This window comes from Phocoena sinus, chromosome 12 (genome assembly GCF_008692025.1).
Source record: "Phocoena sinus isolate mPhoSin1 chromosome 12, mPhoSin1.pri, whole genome shotgun sequence".
In the NCBI taxonomy this organism is placed as follows: Eukaryota; Metazoa; Chordata; class Mammalia; order Artiodactyla; family Phocoenidae; genus Phocoena; species Phocoena sinus.
Window position 1 is genome coordinate 67,903,689 of NC_045774.1, and position 22,275 is coordinate 67,925,963.

General features: G+C 48.1%; 1 protein-coding gene across 1 annotated transcript in view; it reads left to right on the top strand.

The window, feature by feature from the left end:
- Positions 1-3,014: 3,014 nt before the first annotated feature.
- Positions 3,015-22,275, top strand: part of GABRR2 (gamma-aminobutyric acid type A receptor subunit rho2) — a 39,164-nt gene continuing 19,903 nt past the window's right edge. The window contains exons 1-2 of the mRNA XM_032650594.1: positions 3,015-3,142; positions 11,371-11,477. Coding sequence (XP_032506485.1) covers positions 3,030-3,142; positions 11,371-11,477 — 220 coding nt within the window. The 5' untranslated portion in view covers positions 3,015-3,029. The remainder of the gene's footprint in view (positions 3,143-11,370; positions 11,478-22,275) is intronic.

Here is a 22,275-nt window from a genome sequence, read left to right on the forward strand (position 1 = left end):
CCCCAAATGGATCTGAAACCTTAATGTCAGGGCAAAAACTCTTAGAAGAAAACACTGTCAATTTTTGTGGCCATGGGTTCAGCAGTGGTTTCTTAGATACGAGATCAAAAGCACAAGCAACCAAAGAAAAAGTACGTAAATTATATTTCATCAAAATGAAAAACCTTTTGTGTTTCAAGGAACATCGTTAATAAAGTGAAAACACAGAATGGGAGAAAACATTTGCAGATCATATATCTGATAAGAGACTTGTATCGAGACTAAAGAACTCATAATAATAAAAAAGATAAATGACCTGGTTAAGAAGGGGCAAAGGATTTGAATAGACATTTGTGCAAAGAAATACGTGAATCGGGCTTCCCTGGTGGCGCAGTGGTTGAGAGTCCGCCTGCAGATGCAGGGGACATGGGTTCGTGCCCTGGTCTGGGAGGATCCCATATGCCGCGGAGCAGCTGGGCACGTGAGCCACGGCCGCTGAGCCTGCGCGTCCGGAGCCTGTGCTCCGCAACTGGAGAGGCCACAACAGTGAGAGGCCTGCGTACCGCAAAATAAATAAATAGATAAGATTTAAAGAAAAAATTGGTAGGATCTAAAGTTACATCTGGACTGCAACAAAACAAATATTTCGTTAAAACCAACAACATCTGTGCAAAATTCTAGGGTTCCAGTCAGTCAGCCCTTGATAGGCCTGGTCCAAATGGAAGAGAGCAAAAGAGATCTTTTGAACAAAATTTATGGAGAAGAACTTTCATAAGTCTCATGTCTTCCTCACTAAATCTTTGGCAGGAATGAGACTTTTAAACAAACTACCTGGATAATTCTGAGGAGTGGCCAGATTTGGGAACCACTGAGTTGGTCCCCGTACTAAATTACTCCATTTCCCAGATTCCTATTTAATTCATTGCAGTTTGGCTTCTTCCACATCGCACAACTGAAACTACAGTTTATTGAAGTTAGGAGCAATGTTCTGGTTCTCAGGTCCAGGAACATATTTTGTTCACTTACTTCTTCCCAGCACTGACTGTTAACTATCCCCCTCCTGAAACTCCTTTGGTTTTCGTAGTCAACATCTCTGCTGGTTTTTCTGTGCCTGTGTTCTTGCTGCCCACCCAGCCTTTAAGAGTACAGAGTCTCTAGGATTCTGCACTTGGATTCCGACTTCTTCTGTTCCGGGGAAGATCTAATCTTTTCCTGTGATTAAACTACCACCATTACACTGATGGTTCCACATCTATTTCTTCAATCCAGACCTTTCTCCTGAGTTCCAGGCTCATACTCCAGCTGCCTACTGGGCATCCAGAGGTCCCATGACACCTCAAGCTCCATAAGTCAAAATTTATCTCATCCTTCCCCCCGTACCCCACCAAACTTGTCCACCTCTCAGGGACATCAGATAATGGTGGTACCAACCCACCAGACCTTTTTTTTTTTTTTTTTGGGTCCTAGCTTTCATTGTGTTCTCTCACCTCCTACTCTATTCAGTCACCATGTATATTCTCCTTCGGTGATTACTTGACTGTCACATTCTTCTGTCTTCTGTCTGCTTCTCCTTCCCTCTTCCCGTCCCTTAGGGCAGGACCTCATCCTCTTTTTTTTTTTTGCGGTACGCAGGCCTCTCACTGTTGCGGAGCACAGGCTCCGGACGCGCAGGCTCAGCGGCCATGGCCCACGGGCCCAGCCGCTCCGCGGCATGTGGGATCTTCCCGGACCGGGGCACGAACCCATGTCCCCTGCATTGGCAGGCGGCCTCTCAACCACTGAGCCACCAGGGAAGCCCCATCCTCTTTTAACATAGTCAAAAGAGATCAATCATTTGGGTCTTCTCTGACCCAACTGATCCCACTTAGGAATTCCTGAAAAAATAAAGTGGATCATATCATTCTACTTTGCTTAAAGGGCTCAAAAGAGCTTCTCTTGATTCTTTCTTACATAAGAAAACCCTAATTCTGTTTCAGTTTTAGCTATTGCTCCTTCTGACCTCCATCCTCATCTCCCTATGTCTCTACCACACTCATCATCTCCATTCCCAGGACACGGCAAGCAAGCAATAGGTAGTTTTTAAACACTTTCTTCTGCAGAGTATATGAAACATAACCACATGTATCTTTTCACTTCTAGTGTTCATAATTCCATATCCCAGAATAGGAATCAAGCCTCATTTATGATGACATTATACATTTTTTAACATCTTTATTGGAGTATAATTGCTTTACAGTGGTGTGTTAGTTTCTGCTGTATAACAAAGTGAGTCAGCGATGACCTGATACATTTTAGGATGAAAGACCAACATTAATCTAGTGCTCGTGCTAGGAAGAAGAGCTTTTTACATAATCACAAATTCTCCTTTGGTGTTTGCTTTCCTTCAAAATCAAAATATGTTTTATGTTTTGATAAGATGTGTTTTCATTGAAAAAAAAAAAGATGTGTATTTGGGGAAAAGCAAGCACCCTTGGCCATAGGTGAAGCACAGGCTCTTAGCTCAAGAAATAAAGCAACCCTGTGGAAACAGGTCATTTGCGTGTTTACTCAGCATTTCAGGGGCACATTCAGGTGCTCATCTCCGTGTGCACAAGTCTTCCCTGCAAATCCACTCAGAATCCAACCCGCTCCCTGGCGGATGTGACAGACTGGTTTTATGTCGCCAGAGAGATGGATTAATGATCTCAGCAAAAAGCTGGCATGTCCAAGAGATTTAATTTTTTTTTTTTTTTTATATAACAGTTTTAGCCAAAGCTGTTCTAGGACTCAGCGGAAGCTGACCTTCACAGGAGAACCAACTTACTAATAGCCAATCACTAAGTAGCAGGGAAGGCAAAGCCTTGGTGTTTGTGTCATGGCCCGAGGGGGTGGGAAGTAGGGTGGCACAAGCATCAGTATCAATATTAAATCGGGAAACTCAGCCTGGCCAGCCATGCCCTCCGTGCTGCCCTGGCTCGAGGCAGAAGACCGAGTCAATGGTTAAGCCTGGGGGGATCTGCCCCGCTGCAGGTTACTGGAAAGCAGCTTGCAGCATCACAGACATTCACAGGATGCCTTATTTTTCAAGACTCATTTTGTTCTTGTTTTGCCTGATGGTTCTTGTGGAGAGCAGAAAGCCCAAGAAGAGGAGATGGACAGGGCAGCGGGAAACGTCCAAGCCAAGGTAAAGCTGTGGGCGGGAGGGGGAGGGAGGTGACTCGTGGTGGCAGTGACACACAGTGGGACAGCTCCTGGGAGGGCTAGGGGTTAGATCGCCCGTCCTATTGGAATCTGTTTTCCAGCCGGGGGTAGATAGGACCTCGCCCTCACTCAACACAGCCTCTCCCTGGTCACAAATACACTATTGTGTCACCAGCAGCGAGAGAGGGAAGTTAGACTAGGCTGAGCCTTTCATTCTGATGTCTGTGTTCAGCCAAAGCATTTTGTTGGTTTTTGTTTGTTTGTTTTTGTTTTTGTTTTTTTTAGAGGTACGCGGGCCTCTCACTGTTGTGGCCTCTCCCGTTGCGGAGCACAGGCTCCGGACGCGCAGGCTCAGCGGCCATGGCTCACGCGCAGCCGCTCCGCGGCATGTGGGATCTTCCCGGAGCGGGGCACGAGCCCGTGTCCCCTGCATCTGCAGGCGGACTCTCAACCACTGCGCCACCAGGGAAGCCCCAGCCAAAGCATTTTGATTTAAGTCAGGCAGTTGAAGACTTAGTGGGTAAAGCATCGTTGTACTTCTCAGATTGTACTGCTTAGTTTCTTGGGATTACATCCTGTAGCGACCATAGGTGACCTGCTAAGGAATTACACTCAAGAATTTTTTTTTTTTAAACTACCCACCCCATATTTCAGGGCTGCTCTCACTTTCCGAGACTACCCCATGCCCTGGGGCCACTCTTGCCTTCTGAGACGGCTCACGTTCTGTCTACGGAGTGTGTATCTCTCTAAATAAACCTGCTTTCACTTTAAAAAAAAAAAAAAGAATTTTTTTTTTGAGGAGAACTGTATATAGGAATGTAGTTTGACTTATTAAGAAAAAAATGTAACTGGGAGTTGTCTTCTTTAAATTATTTGATTGGGAACAATTTTATAATGCTATCAGGTTTCATTGTACTGTTTTGAATCTTAGAGAAGATGTTTGAAATTTGCTAGGTTATTAAAAATATACATGTGGGGCTTCCCTGGTGGCGCAGTGGTTGAGAGTCCGCCTGCCGATGCAGGGGACACGGGTTCGTGCCCCGGTCCGGGAAGATCCCACATGCCGCGGAGTGACTGGGCCCATGAGCCATGGCCGCTGAGCCTGCGCGTCTGGAGCCTGTTCTCCGCAACGGGAGAGGCCACAACTGCGAGAGGCCCAAGTACCGCAAAAAAAAAAAAAAAAAAAAGTAAAAAAAAAAAAAAAAAAAAAAAAAAATATACATGTGGACAACAGTGAAGGCTGTTTCATGATGTAATGGAAACACTTCCAAGAAATAACTGGTTAGGCCCAGAATTTGCACTTAACGTAATTACATCACAAATCGACGTTCCTTAATACGTTTGTTTTGAACTGATGTACGAAACACGATATTCTAGGCCTGTTCAGCATGAAGAAAAGAGCAAGCAGCTCAGATATCCACGCCATGTGTAACACGCCATGTTACATGTCTGTTTTTCCACTCTACTAAGCACTGCGTGATTATGAATATTAACTAATACCTTGAGGCACATTTTCTAGGTCAGTGGTCTCCCTTTTTGATCACGTACCGCTATCAGTGACAGTTTTTTGAAACCATACCCCGTGATGTGTATACATATATATACACAAATTACACACCTGTACTATTATAAATATGTATATTAAAGCTGAAAAGTTTCCTTATTTTTATTTTTTTAATTTTTTAAACACTTGTTTCTCACAGTTTTTTTTTTTATATAAATTTTTAAATTTTATTTATTTATTTTTGGCTGCATTGGGTCTTCGTTGCTGCGCGCGGGCTTTCTCTAGTTGCGTTGAGCAGGGGCTACTCTTCGTTGCGGTGTGCGGGCTTCTCACTGCGGTGGCTTCTCTTGTTGCGGAGCACAGGCTCTAGGCGCGTGGGCTTCAGTAGTTGTGGCGCACGGGCTCAGTAGTTGTGGCTCGTGGGCTCTAGAGCGCAGGCTCAGTAGTTGTGGCACAGGGGCTTCATTGCTCCGCGGCATGTGGGATCTTCCCGGACCAGGGCTCAAACCCGTGTCCCCTGCATTGGCAGGTGGATTCTTAACCACTGTGCCACCAGGGAAGTCCTTATTTTTAGATAAAAACTAACTATAAATGAGAGTTACAATTTCTACTTCTTGCGTCCCAGTGGAGCATCCTGAGCCCTCCAGCTGTGCCCCTACTTTGGAGACTGCTGCTCTGGGAGATGTAAATACTCTGTGAAGTCTAATTCTACTCAGTCAGAAAGCAAACAGGTACAAATTGTCCAGGATATTAGGAAAGAGGCACCACTCTCGAAGACTCATCCTGGTTATGTAGCCAGAATCCTAGGCTGTTGAAGTGGCAGGAACTTCAGAGGTCACGGGGTCCAGCAATTCCCCTGAGTTCTAATTCTGTGACATGTGAATAGGTGTTGTATGAAGAGGGGGTTCCAGGGTCAAAGAAGGTTGGGAAATCCTGGGTTAGACCATTTTAGACAGATATCTTTATAGCAGAACTTATAGAACATTTATTATGCCAACAGAGTTGTGAATCTTGAAGAGGAGGATAAATTATGCAGTTTTTCTTTAAATAAAAAGAACAACTTTTTTTTTTTGGACTATCTTGTGGGATTCACACAGAGCACACATGGGGAAACACTGTCTTATTTTACAGATGCTAAAACGTCGGCATGAGTAATTCATACAGCTCGGTAGTAGCTTGACAGGACCAGAACCTAGGATCCTGATTTACTAGGTCTGAAGGGAAGTCGTTGTCTGAACCTGTCTCTTTTCTAATAATGGTGCTGGGGTTCAGCATGAGCCCCTCAGGGACCCTCAGGGATCACACTTGGCAGCCTGGGCAGTTACAGCATCTCTGTTACTCTCAGAAGACCCACGGTCTCATTCCCAGACACCTGCATGAGCTTGTGGACAGACTGAATTTATTAAAAAATTTTTTTAATTGCAGTATAGTTGGTTTACAATATTGTATTAGTTTCAGGTGTACAGCATAGTGATTCTAAATTTTTATACATTATACTCCATTTATAGTTATTATAAAATATTGGCTGTATTCCCTGTGTTGTACAGTGTATCCTTGTAGCTTATTTATTTTATACATTGTAGTTTGTACCTCTTAATCTCCTAAGCCCTATTTTGCCCCTCCCCCTTCCCTCTCCCCACTGGTAACCAGTAGTTTGTTCTCTATACCTGTGAGTCTGTTTTTTTAAATATTCACTAGTATGTTTTGTTTCTTAGTTCCACATATAAGTAATACCATACAGTATTTGTCTTTCTCTGTCTGACTTATTTCACTTAGCATAATACCCTCCAAGTCCATCCATGTTGTTGCAAATGGCAAATTTTCTTTCTTTTTTATGGCTGAGTAGTATTCCATTGTATATATAAACCACACTTTCTTTATCCATTCATCCGTTGATGGACACTTAGGTTGCTTCCACATTTGGGCCATTGTAAACAATGCTGCTATGGACATTGAGGTGCACGCATCTTTTCAAATTAGTGTTTTCACTTTCTTCAGATATATACCTGGGAGTAGAATTGTTGGATCATATGGTAGTTCTATGTTTAGTTTTTTGAGGAAACTTTATACTGTTTATGGATGGATTGAATTTGACCCTTAGGGGTGAAGATAACTTTTTGAAATCTATCCCATGAGGTGTTAAAGTGGATGAAAAGATGAACATACACATTCAAAGAATATAAAATAATTATTGAACAGAAGCTGGGAAAAAGGATAGAGAAAATGTATCAGGGAACATGCTTCTAGGCCTTTCTGTAATCCACCAGGGCGTGTACATGCTCAGACAATCATAGAGCTACATCTGTCTGTGAAAAATTTCAGCCAAACATCTGACTAAAAGGTACTTTCATTATTGACACAAGAGTTAAGCTATGCTAATAAATAGGAATAAAATGACCTGAACTTTTCTCATTACAGTCTTAGAGCAGTTCAGCTCTGTGGAGTAGCTCCTTCTCTTAGAAGTCCTGTTCACACACACACACACACACACCGAGAGGACTTCTTCTAACCTGTCAACCTTCCCTGTGTCACCCTGGCCAACACACCCTCACAAAACAATTATTCTGTCCAGCAACTGCTTTTTCAAAACTGCTTCCGGTTTTCTGATCCTTTGTGTCCCTTTACTGTATTGCTGCCAAGTGAGCCTGTTTGCTCTTAGCTGTTTGTTTCGTTCTGTTCTTCCTGCCTCTCAGCCTCCCAGGTTTATTCCCCACCCTGCTGCCTAAGGCGGCCTCCTGACCACGTGACTGCTTTCCTGCAAAGAGACGCCCTTCTCCCTTGAGATCTGAAAATACACCAAGATCTGGGAGTCTGGGCTCTGCCCTGATCACACTGTGTGGCCCCTCCTGGTCCCGAAGCCTGAGGTCCCCTTTCATCTTTCCTTCCCATTTGCTGCCCCTTTGGTTCCACCTGCCCTTGGCCATCCTTCTCTCCTTTGGCATCATGGTTCCAGTGCTGGACCCAGGAGCCGCTTTGCTCTCCTGCTACCCAGTGACCCTCACCCTCCCTAGGGATCTGGGGAAGGAGTTGGGGGTGGGAAGTCAGGAGAAACCAGGTTCAGGCAGGTTCAGGCCCTGCTTCTGCTGCTCCCTGGCTGTGTGGCCATGTTTCCTGATCTTTCTGAACCTGATTTCTCCAATTGAAACCCACTGATGATGTGTTGATTGCAGCTCAACAGCCCTGCTTCTCAAAGGCATAGCGAACGCTTTTTCTTCTCTCCTCACTCCACACCCCGACAAGGCTGGGTTTGAGGTTCCGTGAAAGTTCTGGCAGCCCCACCGCGGGGCTGGGGCTCGGCATATGGCCCCTGGAGTCTGGGGTGGGAGAGCCGAGCCCCTGGAGTCTGGGACGGGGCAGTGGCCGGCATCTCCTGTGGAGGATGGATGCAGGGCATCCAGCTTACACCAATAGCCCAAGGATCAGGATATCAGCGGCCTGTGTTATCAAATAACTGGACCCATAAGAAAAATTCTGGGTCCTTATTAATGGCACTGGGATTTCAATCTCCTCCCTCTCTCCAGGGTGCTGGCATGCTGGAACTTCCCTTCCCCTAATCCTCCCCTCTCAACTGAGAAACTGTGCTGACCGGGAGGGATTTGCTCCCCGCGAGCCAGGGCTGCCCTCACAATTTAATGTCTGTGATCGGCTAAGCCGTCAGACTGAGCTCTGCTTCCACGTTCCCGGGGTGTCTGTGCTGGGGCTTCTGTATACGGCCCCCCAGCAGTCGCTGCGCGGGGAGCCGGGCCTGGTCTGGCTCCACTTCTTGCGGAAGAGACCCGGGAGGGCAGAAGCTCCTTGGAAGGGCCGCTCCATGACCACACGTGTTTCTAGGGAACTCAGGTCCCACCTTCCAGCTACAGGAAGAAGCCATTGGCCTCTCGTCCTCGGAGTGTGCAGCTGCAACGGGCTTGTCCAAAAGCGTGTCTCATCATAGCTTCTTCCTCCAAGTGCCCAACACCCTTCCTCTTTTTCCTTGGCTTTTGGATAAAAATTAAATTTTTTTTTTTTCTTTTTTTGGCCACGCAGCACACGGGATCTTAGTTCCCTGACCAGGGATCGAACCGCGCCCCCTGCAATGGAAGCGGGGAGTCTTAACCACTGGACCGCCAGGGAAGGCCCATGGGTAAAGATAAAAAATCTTAACAGGATTTTCAAGGCTCTCCCTGGCTGAGCCCCTGCAGCTGCAGTCTGTCCATTTCAGCCTCACCTCTCTTACCCTTCTGACAGTTTCATATAACGCCCACCTGTCCTTCAGCTGGCTCACCTCCCACTCAGCGGGTCCCAAACTATGGACGTGTTGAGTTTAAATGCCTATAGGATACCCAACTGGGGATAATCTGTTAGACAGTAGGATGTAAAGGTGTAGAGCAAGGGACATAGATTTAGGGATCATCAGTAAGTGAAAGACAGTTGAAGCCACTGCCAAAGGGAGTGTCGCAAGGGAAGAGAAGGCAGCTGAGACAGGGTCCTGGGGATGCTGACATCTAGGGACAGGCTGAGGAGGAAGGCAAGGCTGCAGTGGAGGTGGGAGGAGGACCAGACACCCTGTCCTGGAAGACGAGGTTTCCAGCAGAGGCTGGTCCTCCCTGACCCTTGGCAAGTGCACCTTCAAGGCCTCGGCTCAGGCACAAGTGGGGCAAGAAGTGCTCAGGAGTGAGGAATGGCAGCAGCTCTTTGGGAAAGTTATTGATTTATTGAGAGGTGGGGAGAGATTTATTTTTAAAAAAGGAAATGTTCAAAGAAGAGTATAACTACTACCACTGTCCCGCCATCACTTTTCAATTAATTTTGCGTGCAGAGACGTGGGGTCCGGACAGATTTTCTGCTTCATTTTGGTTCGAGGTGAGAGAGACTCGAATCCGTGAGTGCTGATGAGAACGAGCAGTGAGAAGGGGACAAGCTGAGGAAGCCAGGCCAGGGTGTTGAGGGCAGAGTCAAAGGGCTCTGGGAGAAGGAGGGTCAGGCACGTCTGCTGAGCCCCCAGGGACCCCCGGAACCTACAAGGCCGGAGGAAGTGAAAACACTGCTACTGCTACTGTCTTCTGAGTTGCACCCACCCTATTTGCACTTCCTACCTGGTGTCTCACAGGCGTCTGGACATCAAGACGGCTTCTAAGAATTTGATGCACTGTCATCCCCACAAACGTGCCACTCCTCCAGTTCTTACCATCTCAGCGAATGCCCCACCGTTCACCAAGGCACTCGTCGTAAACCTGGGCCATCCCTGCCTCTTTGTTTCCCCCATACCCCATACCCAATCCATCAGCAAAGCCTTTCTGATCACTTCTCTACAGCTCCACCCCTTACCGCCCTAACCCAGGCAACCACGTTCTCTCAGCAGAAGTCTCCTAACGGTTTCCCATTTCTTCTCTGCCCTCCCACAGTCTCCTCTACCTGAGTGATCTTCCCAGGTGTTAAACCAGACCTTCTGACATTCCTGCTCAGAATTCCCATGGGTTTCCCCACCCAGTATATACCCCTGAGGACCTTGGGATCTAGTCCCTGGCCTTGTCCCCCACCTCCTTTCTTACTGCTTTCCTCCTCCTTATTCTCTGCCCACTGGTTTTCTTACTGTTCCACACACAAGCCACACTCACCTCAGGACCCTTGCACTTGCTCTTCCCTCTCTCAGAATGCACTTTCTTCAGCTCCTCTCATGACTCACCCTTTCCAGGGCTCAGAGGGCTTCTCTGATCACCCTCTACCCCACCCCATCTCCCTCTTCTTCTTTACCCTGCTCTATATTTATGGCACTTTCTATTTATTTGCTTATTTTGGCTGTGCTGGGTCTAAGTTGCAGCATGTGGGGTATTTTAGTTGCAGCATACGGGCTCTTAGTTGTGGCATGCGTGCGGGATCTAGTTCCCCGACCAGGGATTGAACCCAGTCCCCCTGCATTGGGAGCGCAGAGTCTTATCTGTGCCCAGCTGTGGCCTTGATGCCCGCTGGCTGTGAACTGTCTGTTCTCCCGAGGGTTGAGGCTCTCTCCGCCAGGGTGGATTCTTCAGACAGCTGCCAACTGGACAGATGTAAAGAGCATCAGGACTGCCTAGGATAACACCAGCCTTTTAAAACTTTAACTACATTTGTCTCAGAATTTTATTTTGTTTTTTAAAATATGCCACTTTGGTATATTGATTTTTAAAACTATTTATTATTTATTTATATTGGCTGTGCCAGGTCTTAGTTGCGGCATGCAGGATCTAGTTCCCCGACCAGGGAACGAACCCGGGCCCCCTGCATTGGGAGCGTGGAGTCTTACCCACCACCAGGGAAGTCCCTAAGAATTTTCCTTATCGCAAAACCAATATTATAACAGCACTGAAGAAATATTTTAACAGAAAAATAAAGACCCATCATAATTCTCCACCATTAGATCCAACCGTTGGTCATCCAATCGTGACTTTGGGCAAGACAGTTAGGAGCTTGCCAAGGTAGGATGGTGTCCTGCCTCGGGGGGATCTACTTTAGGAAGCCTCTGGAAGGGCCAGGTCCTCAGGCCAGCCCACCTGTGAAGGCCTGGGTTGGTGGAGGTAAGGGGTGGGGGGGACCCTTTATCTCTCGATCTCCCTTCAGTGGAGAAAGAGATGGTAGGATGGGCGAAAAGGTGAGTAACACGGAGACCCTGCAGGAAGTCATCTCCCCAAATCTTCTCACGCGATGTCTTGGTGGGCTGATGGAAAACAGTTTCTTGCTTGCCTTTGCAGTCACCTATATAAGAAGAACCTTGATGTGACCAAAATCCGAAAGGGAAAACCTCAGCCACTTCTCAGAGTGGATGACCATGATTTCACCATGAGGCCCGCCTTTGGAGGTAAGACTGCGTCCTCCCCTCAGCCCTCTGGGGACTGATCCCAGGGCTGCTTCCTGCTGCTCCTGCACTGGGTTCCCTCAGACACAGCCCTCCCCCCGGGGTCCCTGATTTCCCCCCTCACACTCAGAGAAGCCCAGCTGGCTCCCAGTCACTAATTATCCCCAGGAGAAAAGAGCTGAAAGGAAGTGAGTGGAGAGGGCTGTTGAGAAAAGGACCTGAGGGTGATTAAGCTGTTTACATTCAGGGAGGCCCAGCACTGCTGCTGCCAACTTTCCTTTATGAAAAAAATAAGAGCATAAGAGCTGCATGGGCAGGGGGCAGGGGGAGGGTGGGTGGCAGGGCTGGAGCATCCACACAGAAAAGGACCCCCCGGCTCTGCTATCCCGTGCCTGGCTGGGAATTTGGGGTTCTGAGGGGGGCCCCCTGCTTGCCAATGCAGCGACAGTTTAACGCCTGGCAAAGCTCCCTTGCAGAATTGCCCCAAAGGAGCTTCCCTGCTTCGGTGGGGTGGGGAGGAGTGGTGGCCGGAACAGGAGGAATGCCACAGAGGGGAGGGGGCTGGGAAAGGAGCCAGCTATCTGCACCCACCAGGCAGGGAGAGGGATTAGAACTGTGGAATGCATGAGACACGGGGCCCACGTCCCCCCTGTGCAGGTGGGGAAACTGAGGCCCAGAGCATGGCCAATGATGGGCCTCCGGCCAGAGAGACCCAGGCAGACGGGTTTCCATTTCCCCTTTATCTTGCTCTCAGGTGCAAACGTTCTCCCGGGGCAGCAGGAAGAAGTAGAGGTGACTTGTGGGCAAGTCACCGACCCTCTCTGAGCTTCTGCTTGCTGGTTTGTGAAATGGGGATAGTAATCCGTCCATCTGGGGTTGCTGTCAGGATTAAACGAGATAATGTATGTAAAGCCCTGGCACATACAGGCTCACAGCCCCTTAGAAAAACCCAGCTGTCAGGCCTCCCTCTTGTGACTGTTAGGGGATTAGGACATTAATTTATCCCAGGGGCCGTTGCGTTTTACAAGGACTCAAAGCCTCCCACTCAGTTCCCTGAGGCCTGACACCTGCCGAGCAGGAGAAGAGAGCAGGTGACAGATGACAAGCCCCTGCCTCTTCCTCCTGCCCCCGATGGAATGCTGCACAGCTAGGGGTTCTGGTGCCCTCGAGGGCTTGTTTTGGGTAATGCCACCAAAGAGTTTTTTCTAAAATTCAATAACATTTCCGTGAATAAGCAGCTCTAAAATTAGCTGTATGCGCTCCAGGAAGTCCAAGCGAGACATCCTTGCTCCCCTTGCCTTTCTTCTAGAGGGTCGGGTAAGATGCAGAGGGCGACTGGAACCAGGTTGACAAACAACAGCATTAGTGACCACGAACAACTTCTAGTGACTTCTGTTTCAGGCACCATTCTACTCAGGGTACTTACAGACACGATCTGACTTCATGCCTCACAACTCCGTGAAGTAGGTACTATTATTATGCCCAGATGGGGAAACTGAGGCACGGAGAGGTGAGGTGACTGGTGGTCCAGGTCACACAGCTGCTGAGGCAGGCCCACTCTCCTAGCTGGGTCTCTTTCTTACCCCCTCAATCCGCATGTCCCCCAGTGCTGGGCCACTAGGCAGAGCAGGCGTGTTTAGGGCTCACATGGAATACTCCTAGGGGCCCCTGATAAGATGTTATTTTAAAGTCAGAAGAAAAAAATAAAATTTTAGGTAGAAGAAAATGTTAATATATAATAGTAATATATTCATCTTTATACCACCACAGTTGTATGCTTTTTACATGTTTTTTTCTGGTGGAAGGGCCCACGAAGGCAAAAGTACCCAGCACCCTCAAAAGTCACAACGTGACCCTGCCTCGGCGCACAGTGTTGTAGGGCAGCTGTGTGTGTCTGGGTGTGGGTGATCTTCTGAATAACACATTGTAACTTTCTGACGGAGGCTGATGTTGCGGCAGGAGCCTGAGCCATCACCCGGTTAGGACTTTCAGTTTACAGGAGAAGAGCCTGGGGTCCAGGGGGTTAAGTGATGGCCACAGAACAACTGGGGGCAGAACTTGGGTTTCCTCTGTGATGTCACATGCAAAAGTGAAAGCCTCATTAAAACGCCCTCCTCCTCTGGGAGAAAGCCGGGAAAGCCAGGAGCTGGCTCTCAGGACCGGCAGGTGAAATCCTGCCACGTTTCCAGAAAACCCAGCTCTGAGTAGAATCATCCAACAGGCTGCATGCAGCCTCAGTCAGGGTGCTCCTTCTTCAAGCCACGTTTGAGGAGCAAATTGGACTTCCTGTATCCTGATCCCCGCAACTTCTGGTGTCGCCCAGAGTGTGGAGGATGAGGACAGTCCCTTGCCCCTGCCTGAGTGAGCCTCTGAGGCTGGGAAAGACCCTGACTTTAGGGAAAGCCGCCAGGGAAGGAGGTGTCACCTCCAGCAGGTGCGGTAAGACCTGAGGCTCTTACACATCAGCTGTCAAGATCTCGGTCACCAAAGCCAAGGGAGGGGGCTACTCCTCCTTCCCAAGCCCTCCCCCCAGAGCAGCTGGTCTTCTGGGCACCTTTTCTCCCCTGCAGGGCTTTCCTGGATGTCTAGATGTCACTTGGATGAAATAGGACCAGGGGAGCACATGGTGAGGTACACACACATGAACTCATAAATAAGAATCTTTGCAACCCGTGGAGTCCTGGCTGTTGCCAATCTGGCTCCCTGTGCACCGATGCCGAATAAAAATACGGAGACAGAGAACTGGAAGATAAGAAATAGAGAGGCTTTTGATTTTCCTCGCCAGGCAAACGGAAGACACAGGAGGCTAACGCCTCAAGAACTGTGCCCGCGTATATGATAAGGATCAAAAGTAGTGAAGGTCTTACATTTCTTTTCTTCTGCAAATTCATGGCCAAAGCTGTCATCAGGCTCAGCACCCGGGTCTGGTGTCCCTGAAGTTATCAGCCCGTGAACTCCTTTCTGAGATGAAGAGTGCTACAAGGGAGTGTAGGGGGAGAAGAAAGGCCAGGTGCAATGGGTAATTTGTATGGAGTCAAAGAGTAATCAGCTTTGTGAAGGACAAGTCTAGCTACAAGTGTTTGTTAGTAGTAACAGCTAAACAGTAACCAAGATTGCTTAACTCTTTCAGACCTGTTTATGTTGTTTCCCCAGGCTGTTCATTGTTTCCTTATTTTCCTTGTTTATCAGAAAGGTCTCATTTCTATTTTTGCTGCAACATGGCCAAGCAGGCTGGGTGGGGCCATCGGAGGAGGGAGCTTCCCACCGCCTGGGGTTCCAATGATTGCCATAATCCATAGTCCCTGGAGCATCTGCAGATGGTTTAGAGCCAAGAAGCCTTCCTTGCAGGTCCTCCTGAGGGTCTCCATTCCATTCAGCCCCTTACTCCTGCGCAGAGGCACTGGCCAGGGGGTGGGTGTGTCTCTGAGGAAGGAGGCTTGCAGACAGCACATGGATGGCTCTGTGTGAGTAAGAGAAAGCCCGCCTTCCTTGGGGGCAGCCCTGTGCCAGATACCTGGTCCAAAGCGGAGCCTGGGCTCAACCGGCCCTAATGCCGGCCCAGCCCAACACGCCCCTCTAAAGAGCAGCTATGCACGCTCAGCAGGCCGTGCCAACAAGATGCCCGTCAACAATTGTGGGGTATGTGTTGCATCCCTGTCTTCTCTTCCTAACTTGTTTTTCGAAGAGGGGCTTCCTTGTGGACTGACATTTAAAAATAATTGCTAGAGAGGAATTTGCCTAAGACTAGATACCTCTCGGATGACCTTTTCCGTCTGGAAAAAGAAAAGATTAAAAATCTAGCAGCTTCCTAATAATCCCAGGGATCAGTTGAAACAAAAATATCTGGTCTAAGCTCCCAGCTGCCTGGTTCGCTGGTGTGTCCTGGTTAGGAGAACCTCCAGAGGCCTGGGGTTTCCCCTCCATTTGTTAGGAGAAAGAGTGCAACGCTGATTTTTTAAAATTAAAATTAAAAAGATTGGGCTAAAACATACATAGCATAAAATGGACCATTTTAACCATATAGTTCAGTGGTGAAAGAATATTCACGTTGTGCAATCGTCACCAGCATACATCTCCAGAACTTTTTCATCTTCCTAAATTGTCAATGAAACAATAACTTTTTTTTAAAAATAAATTTATTTTTGGCTGTGCACGGGCTTTCTCTAGTTGCAGTGAGCAGGGGCTGCTCTTCGTTGCGGTGCGCGGGCTTCTCATTGCGGTGGCTTCTCTTGTTGTGGAGCACGGGCTCTAGGCACGTGGGCTCCAGTAGTTGTGGCTTGCGGGCTCTAGAGCGCAGGCTCAGTAGTTGTGGCGCACGGGCTTAGTTGCTCAGCGGTATGTGGGATCCTCCTGGACCAGGGATCGAACCCGTGTCCCCTGCATTGGCAGGCAGATCCTTAACCACTTCACCACCAGGGAAGTCCCGAAACAATAACTCTTTACTCCTGCTTCCCCCTGCCCCTGGCAACCACCATTCCACTTTCTGCCTCTATGAATTTGACCGCTCTAGGTTTCTCATGTTAGTGGAATCATACAGTATTTGTCTTTTTGTGACTGGCTTATTCACTTAGCATTACGCCTTCAAGGTTCATCCATGTTGCAGCGTGTAAGGCCAAATAATATTCCATTGTATGAATATATCACATCTTGTTTAATTGCCATTCATCTGTCAATGGACATTTGGGTTGTTTTTGCCTTTTGGCTCCCGGGAATAATGCTGCCATGAACATGTGTGTGCAAACATCTATTCAAGACCCTGTTTTCAATTCTTTGGGGTATATACCCGGAAGTGGAATTGCTGGGTCCCATGGTAGTTCTATGTTTCGTTTTTTCAGGAACTCCCACACTTTCTTCTACAGCAGCTGCATCAGTTTACATCTTCACCAGCATGATACTGATTTTTAATTCAAACTGTAGAGATGGAAGGTAAAGGAGGGGTGTGATGTCATCACGGATTCTTTTGAACTACATCCAAGGAGTTTGTTAGGATGGTCAGGAAGTGACCACAAAGTAGGTTAGGTTCTCCAACCAAAATACTTTAACTTTCATTCATAAGACAAGTACGGTGTGTTTTGGAGCTGTTATGTGTGAAGCAGGGTCCGTGGCATTCGGGGACCCAGCAGTGAGCAAGACAGCCACAGTCCTTGGAGTGTCAATGCTCTGCTCGGGGAGACCAGTGTTAATGAAATCCTCACATCAAGTTGTTAAATTATGGAGAGCTGCTGGAAGGACAGGGGAGCCGTGGGGTGCAAGCAGCAGGGTCTGGCCATGGGCACCAGGGAAGGGTGGCCCCGAGGAGCCTGGGAGGACGAAGGCCAAGGAGCCACCCTTGCCGGGAAGGGTGTGCATTCGGTCACTCCGCCTGACACGACAGAGTGTTCCCAGGAAGCTAACAGTCTACAAGGGAAACAGAGAAATGACTAAGTGCAGTCAAGTATCACAGAAGCAATGTAGGGCATCTCTGCTGACGGGGGGAATTGAGTGGTCAGTTCCATCCAGAGAGAGGAAACCAGCAAGCTGGCAGTGACGCCTTCATTCAGGAGGCGATGCTCGCAATAAGTCAGGAAAGATGCGCAGGGGGTGAGCCCAGCGGGTGGGAGGGAAGGAGGGATCAGGGAGGAGGGTGCTCACGGATAACAGGAGGGCAGCGGAATGCGAGCAGCGTGTGTGTGCGTGTGTGTGTGTGTGTGTGTGTGCATATGTGTGTAGAGGGGGCAGTGCAGCCCAGGCTGCGGAAGGGCAAGATGATACCTGTGCTTTAGAAAGCTCCCTGAGGGTCTGCTAGGAGGAGGCTGGAGCAGCTAAGAATGGATGCGGGACGCTAGCTGGCCACTTCAGCCATGGTCCAGGTCTGATGGGGGTTAAGCTAAGGCCTAGAAAGAATGGATAAAGAAGATGTATGGCTTCCCCAGTGGCGTAGTGGTTAAGAATCCGCCTGCCAATGCAGGGGACTCAGGTTCGAGCCCTGGTCTGGAAAGATCCCACATGCCACAGAGCGACTAAGCCCGTGCACCACAGCTACTGAGCCTGCACACCTAGAGCCCGTGCTCTGCAACAAGAGAAACCACCGCAATGAGAACCCCTCACAACGCAACGAAGAGTAGCCCCCGCTCGCTGCAACTAGAGAAAGCCCACGTGCAGCAACGAAGACCCAACGCAGACAAAAATAAATAACTAAACTAAAAAAAATTAAAAAGATGTGGTACATATATACAATGTAATATTAGCCATAAAAAAATGAAATAATGCCATTTGCAGCAACATGGATGAACCTAGAGATTTTCATACTGAGTGAAGTAAGTGAGAGAGAGAAAGACAAATATCATATGATATCACTCATATGTGGAATCTAATTTTAAAAAATGATACAAATGAACTTATTTACAAAACAGAAACAGACTCACAGATTTCAGAAACAAACTTATGGTTACCAAAGGGAAAATGTTAGGGGGACGGATAAATCAGGAGTTTGGGATTAACATACACACACTACTATACATAAGATAGATAACCAACAAGGACCTACTGTATAGCACAGGGAACTCTACTCAATATTCTGTGATAACCTATATCAGAAGAGAATCTGAAAAAGAATGGATATATGTATATGTATAACTGAGTCACTTTGCTGTACACCTAAAACGAACACAACATTGTAAATCAACTATACTCCAATTAAAAAAAAAAAAAGTGGAGGGATCGTGAGAAGTGAAGGAGGGAGACAGCCACCGATGGAACCAGAGGAAGCTGGGACACCTGAGTGTCTGCCTGGGGGCGGCCATCCGCCCAGACGGAGCCCAGGGGAGAGGCATTGGGAAAAGCTACAGTAACAGTGGGGGAACAGTGGAGAGTTTAATGAAGGTCTGTTCACAAACAGGTGGGCAGGGTTAAAGGAAACCAGCAAGCTGGCAGTGAAGCCTTGAGGGCTGGAAGAGTGTGGAGCCTTCAGCAGGTTAGGGGTAGAGGGCAAGAGGAGGGAGCAGTTCCCAGAATCTGGAAAAGAGCCAGAGCCCTGGGAAGGGGGTGCCCTACAGGGGAGCCCTGGCGTCCAGGAGAGGACGGGCCCATGAAGCCTGCAGGGAGGGCTGGGAGAGAGAATCAGTTCCTCTCCTTCTCCTCCAGCCTTCTGAGACCTGCTGGCACCTTCATTGGCTGAACCAACCCTTAGGCAGAAGACGAGGGCCCGCTGTGAGCAGTGGCCATAGGCCAAGGCAGGGGGTCCTGTGTGCGATCACTCACCTGCACTCAGGGCGTGGTCTGTGGGCCAAGAGGACGTGCCCACCTGAGATTTCCCTTCTAGGCCACACTTGGGTACTGGGACCCAGAATCATGTCCACACAGCCCGGAGCCCACCTCGGGACCTGCCCGGGCCTCCTCCCTAGGTGAGCCCCGGGGGTGGGGATGGGTGCTGTACTGCGCATGCGGGGTCCCCCCTCCCCCCCTCCCCCTCCCCTCCCCTTCCCCCTCCCCCTCCCCTCCCCTTCCCCCTCCCCCTCCCCTCCCCTTCCCCCTCCCCCTCCCCTCCCCTTCCCCCTCCCCTCCCCTTCCCCCTCCCCTCCCCGCCCCCCCCACGCCCCCCCCCCCCCCCCGGTGCTGAGAGGGGGCTGAAGGCTGCCTTTCAGACGGCTTTGGATAGAGCTCAGATAGTGGGCAGAGGTGTCCACCGGCACACGCCAGCCTCTTCTCTGTGCCGGCTGCTGCTGTGGGTGGGAAAAGGGAAGCTCCGGAGCTGGGCCCGCTCTCCCTACCCTGCCATGTCCCGGCTGGAGCTCCCAGGAGTCAGAGTTCTGAGGCTGGGCTTGGCCTTCCGGGTTGATATGAACGTGTATTTGTCAAAGCAGTAGGCGAGGCTATATATCGTTCTGCAGTTTCTTAGCTTGATTTGTAACCTTTAGACATTCAAGCATGTGGCATATGGGCCCCCACTTGTGCGCCTGCCTGGGGGTGGGTTTGTAAATGTGGACGCTGCCCTTAGTGCTCAGCTGCCCCGCACAGAGCAGGGCGGAGTGTGGGTCTGCTTTCCCAGAGGGGCAACGGCTGGACCGGCCGAGATTGAGTGAGCAGGGAAGGTGGGACCAGGGGCAGGTCGGGGCAGTGGCTGGGCCTGCAGTACTCTCCCCATGTCAGCTTCTAGAGCACAGGAGAACCCTCCATGCGCCACATGCAACCACCAAAGGGCTGATGTAGGAGACGAAATATTGGCTCCTGTGCTTCCTTGAGATAATTGCAAAACCCATACTTCCGGCCATCACCTAGGGAACCTGCTGATCTTCTATCAGCTTTCTCTTAGGTGACTCAGGCAGGGGGCTGTGGAGACCTTGCTGATTTTGCTCCCCTCCTCCTGCCCTTTCCCCTCCTAGATCAACCAAGTTGAATCAACCCATGCATCACAGTGTCTCTCAGATCTGCCCCCTCACACCACACATTCTCAATGCCTTCTTGCGGGGTGAAAAAAATCTTAGACATTACCATGGTTGTGGCCCTCCAAAGCTCCACCTTCCCTTCCCATCTTATTCCTTAGTATTTAATTTAAATTTAACTGAATTCGTACTTAAATAAATTAAATTTTCTCTTTCGTCGATGATAATGATAAGAAGGTTGGAAGCACTACTGACACCAACACAATGGCCCCCAAACCACACCTCATAGCCAAATTCACGTTCTGGAAACACCCCTTCCCTGTGCTGCTCCCTCAGAAACTTCAGGGCTTCCCATATTCTACGGGATGAAGTGCAGACCCGCCTCTCCCCTCTGTGTCCCGAAAGTTCCACTGTCTGGCCCAGCTGCCTCCCCAGCTTACCTCCCCCCCTTCTAAGACAGGACTCTTCTGTCGTAGAAGGCTCTCTCTTGCTGTACGTCCGTGCTCGAGTCTGCTATGAACATCTGTCCATGGTGGCCCCCCTGCGCTGTCCTGCTTCATCTGACAGCCTGTTAGATGAAAGAGAAATTAAGGAAAGAATCCCATTCACCATTGCAACAAAAAGAATAAAATACCTAGGAATAAATCTACCTAGGGAGACAAAAGACCTGTATGCAGAAAACTATAAGACACTGATGAAAGAAATTAAAGATGATACAAACAGATGGAGAGATATACCATGTTCTTGGATTGGAAGAATCAATATTGTGAAAATGACTATACTACCCAAAGCAATCTACCGATTCAGTGCAATCCTTATCAAATTACCAATGGCTTTTTTTTTTACAGAACTAGAACAAAAAAATCTTAAAATTTGTGTGGAGACACAAAAGATCCTGAATAGCCAAAGCAATCTTGAGGGAAAAAAAAATGGAGCTGGAGGAATCAGACTCCCTGACTTCAGACTATACTACAAAGCTACAGTGATGAAGATAATATGGTACTGGCACAAAAACAGAACTATAGATCAATGGAACAGGATAGAAAGCCCAGAGATAAACCCACGCTCCTATGGTCAACTAATCTATGACAAAGGAGGCAAGGATATACAATGGAGAAAAGACAGTCTCTTCAATAAGTGGTGCTGGGAAAACTGGACAGCTACATGTAAAAGAATGAAATTAGAACACTCCCTAACATCATACACAAAAATAAACTCAAAATGGATTAAAGACCTAAATGTAAGACCGGACATTATAAAACTCTTAGAGGAAAACATAGGAAGAACAGTCTTTGACATAAATCACAGCAAGATGGTTTTTGACCCACCTCCTAGAGAAATGGAAATAAAAACAAGAATAAACAAATGGGACCTAATGAAACTTAAAAGCTTTTGCACAGCAAAGGAAACCATAAACAAGACCAAAAGACAACCCTCAGAATGGGAGAAAATATTTGCAAATGAAGCAACAGGCAACCAAAATACATAAACAGCTCATGTAGCTCAATATCAGAAAAACAAACAACCCAATCCAAAAATGGGCAGAAGATCTAAACAGACATTTCTAAAGAAGACATACAGATGGCTAAGAGGCACATGAAAAGCTGCTTGAAATCACTAATTATTAGAGAAATGCCAATCAAATCTACAATGAGTTATCACCTCACACCAGTTAGAATGGGCATCATTAGAAAATCTACAAACAACAAATGCTGGAGAGGGTGTGGAGAAAGGGGAACCCTCCTACACTGTTGGTGGGAATGTAAATTGACACAGCCACTATGGAGAACAGTATGGAGGTTCCTTAAAAAACTACAAATAGAATTACCATGTGACCCAGCAATCCCACTACTGGGCATATACCCTGAGAAAACCATAATTCAAAAAGACACAGGCACCCCAGTGTTCATTGCAGCACTATTTACAATAGCCAGGTCATGGAATCAACCTAAATGCCCATCGACAGGTGAATGGATAAAGAAGATGTGGTACATATATTACTCAGCCATAAAAAGGAATGAAATTGGGTCATTTGTAGAGACATGGATGGACCTAGAGACTGTCATACAGAATAAAGTAAGTCAGAAAGAGAAAAACAAATATTGTATATTAACGCATATATGTGGAATCTAGAAAAATGGAACAGATGAACCGGTCTGCAAGGCAGAAATAGAGACACAGATGTAGAGAACAAACGTATGGACACCAAGGGGGGAAAGCGGGGAGTGGGGGTGAGGGGGTGGGAGGGTGGGAGGGGGTGGGATGAACTGGGAGATTGGGATTGACATGTATACACTAATATGTATAAAATAGATAACTGATAAGAACCTGCTGTATAAAAAATAATTTTTTTAATAAAATTAAAAAAAAAAAAGGAATACTCTGGTCAGCATAATGCATTCGTTAGAGCAGGGGCTCTGGAGGTGGACCCCTGGGATCAG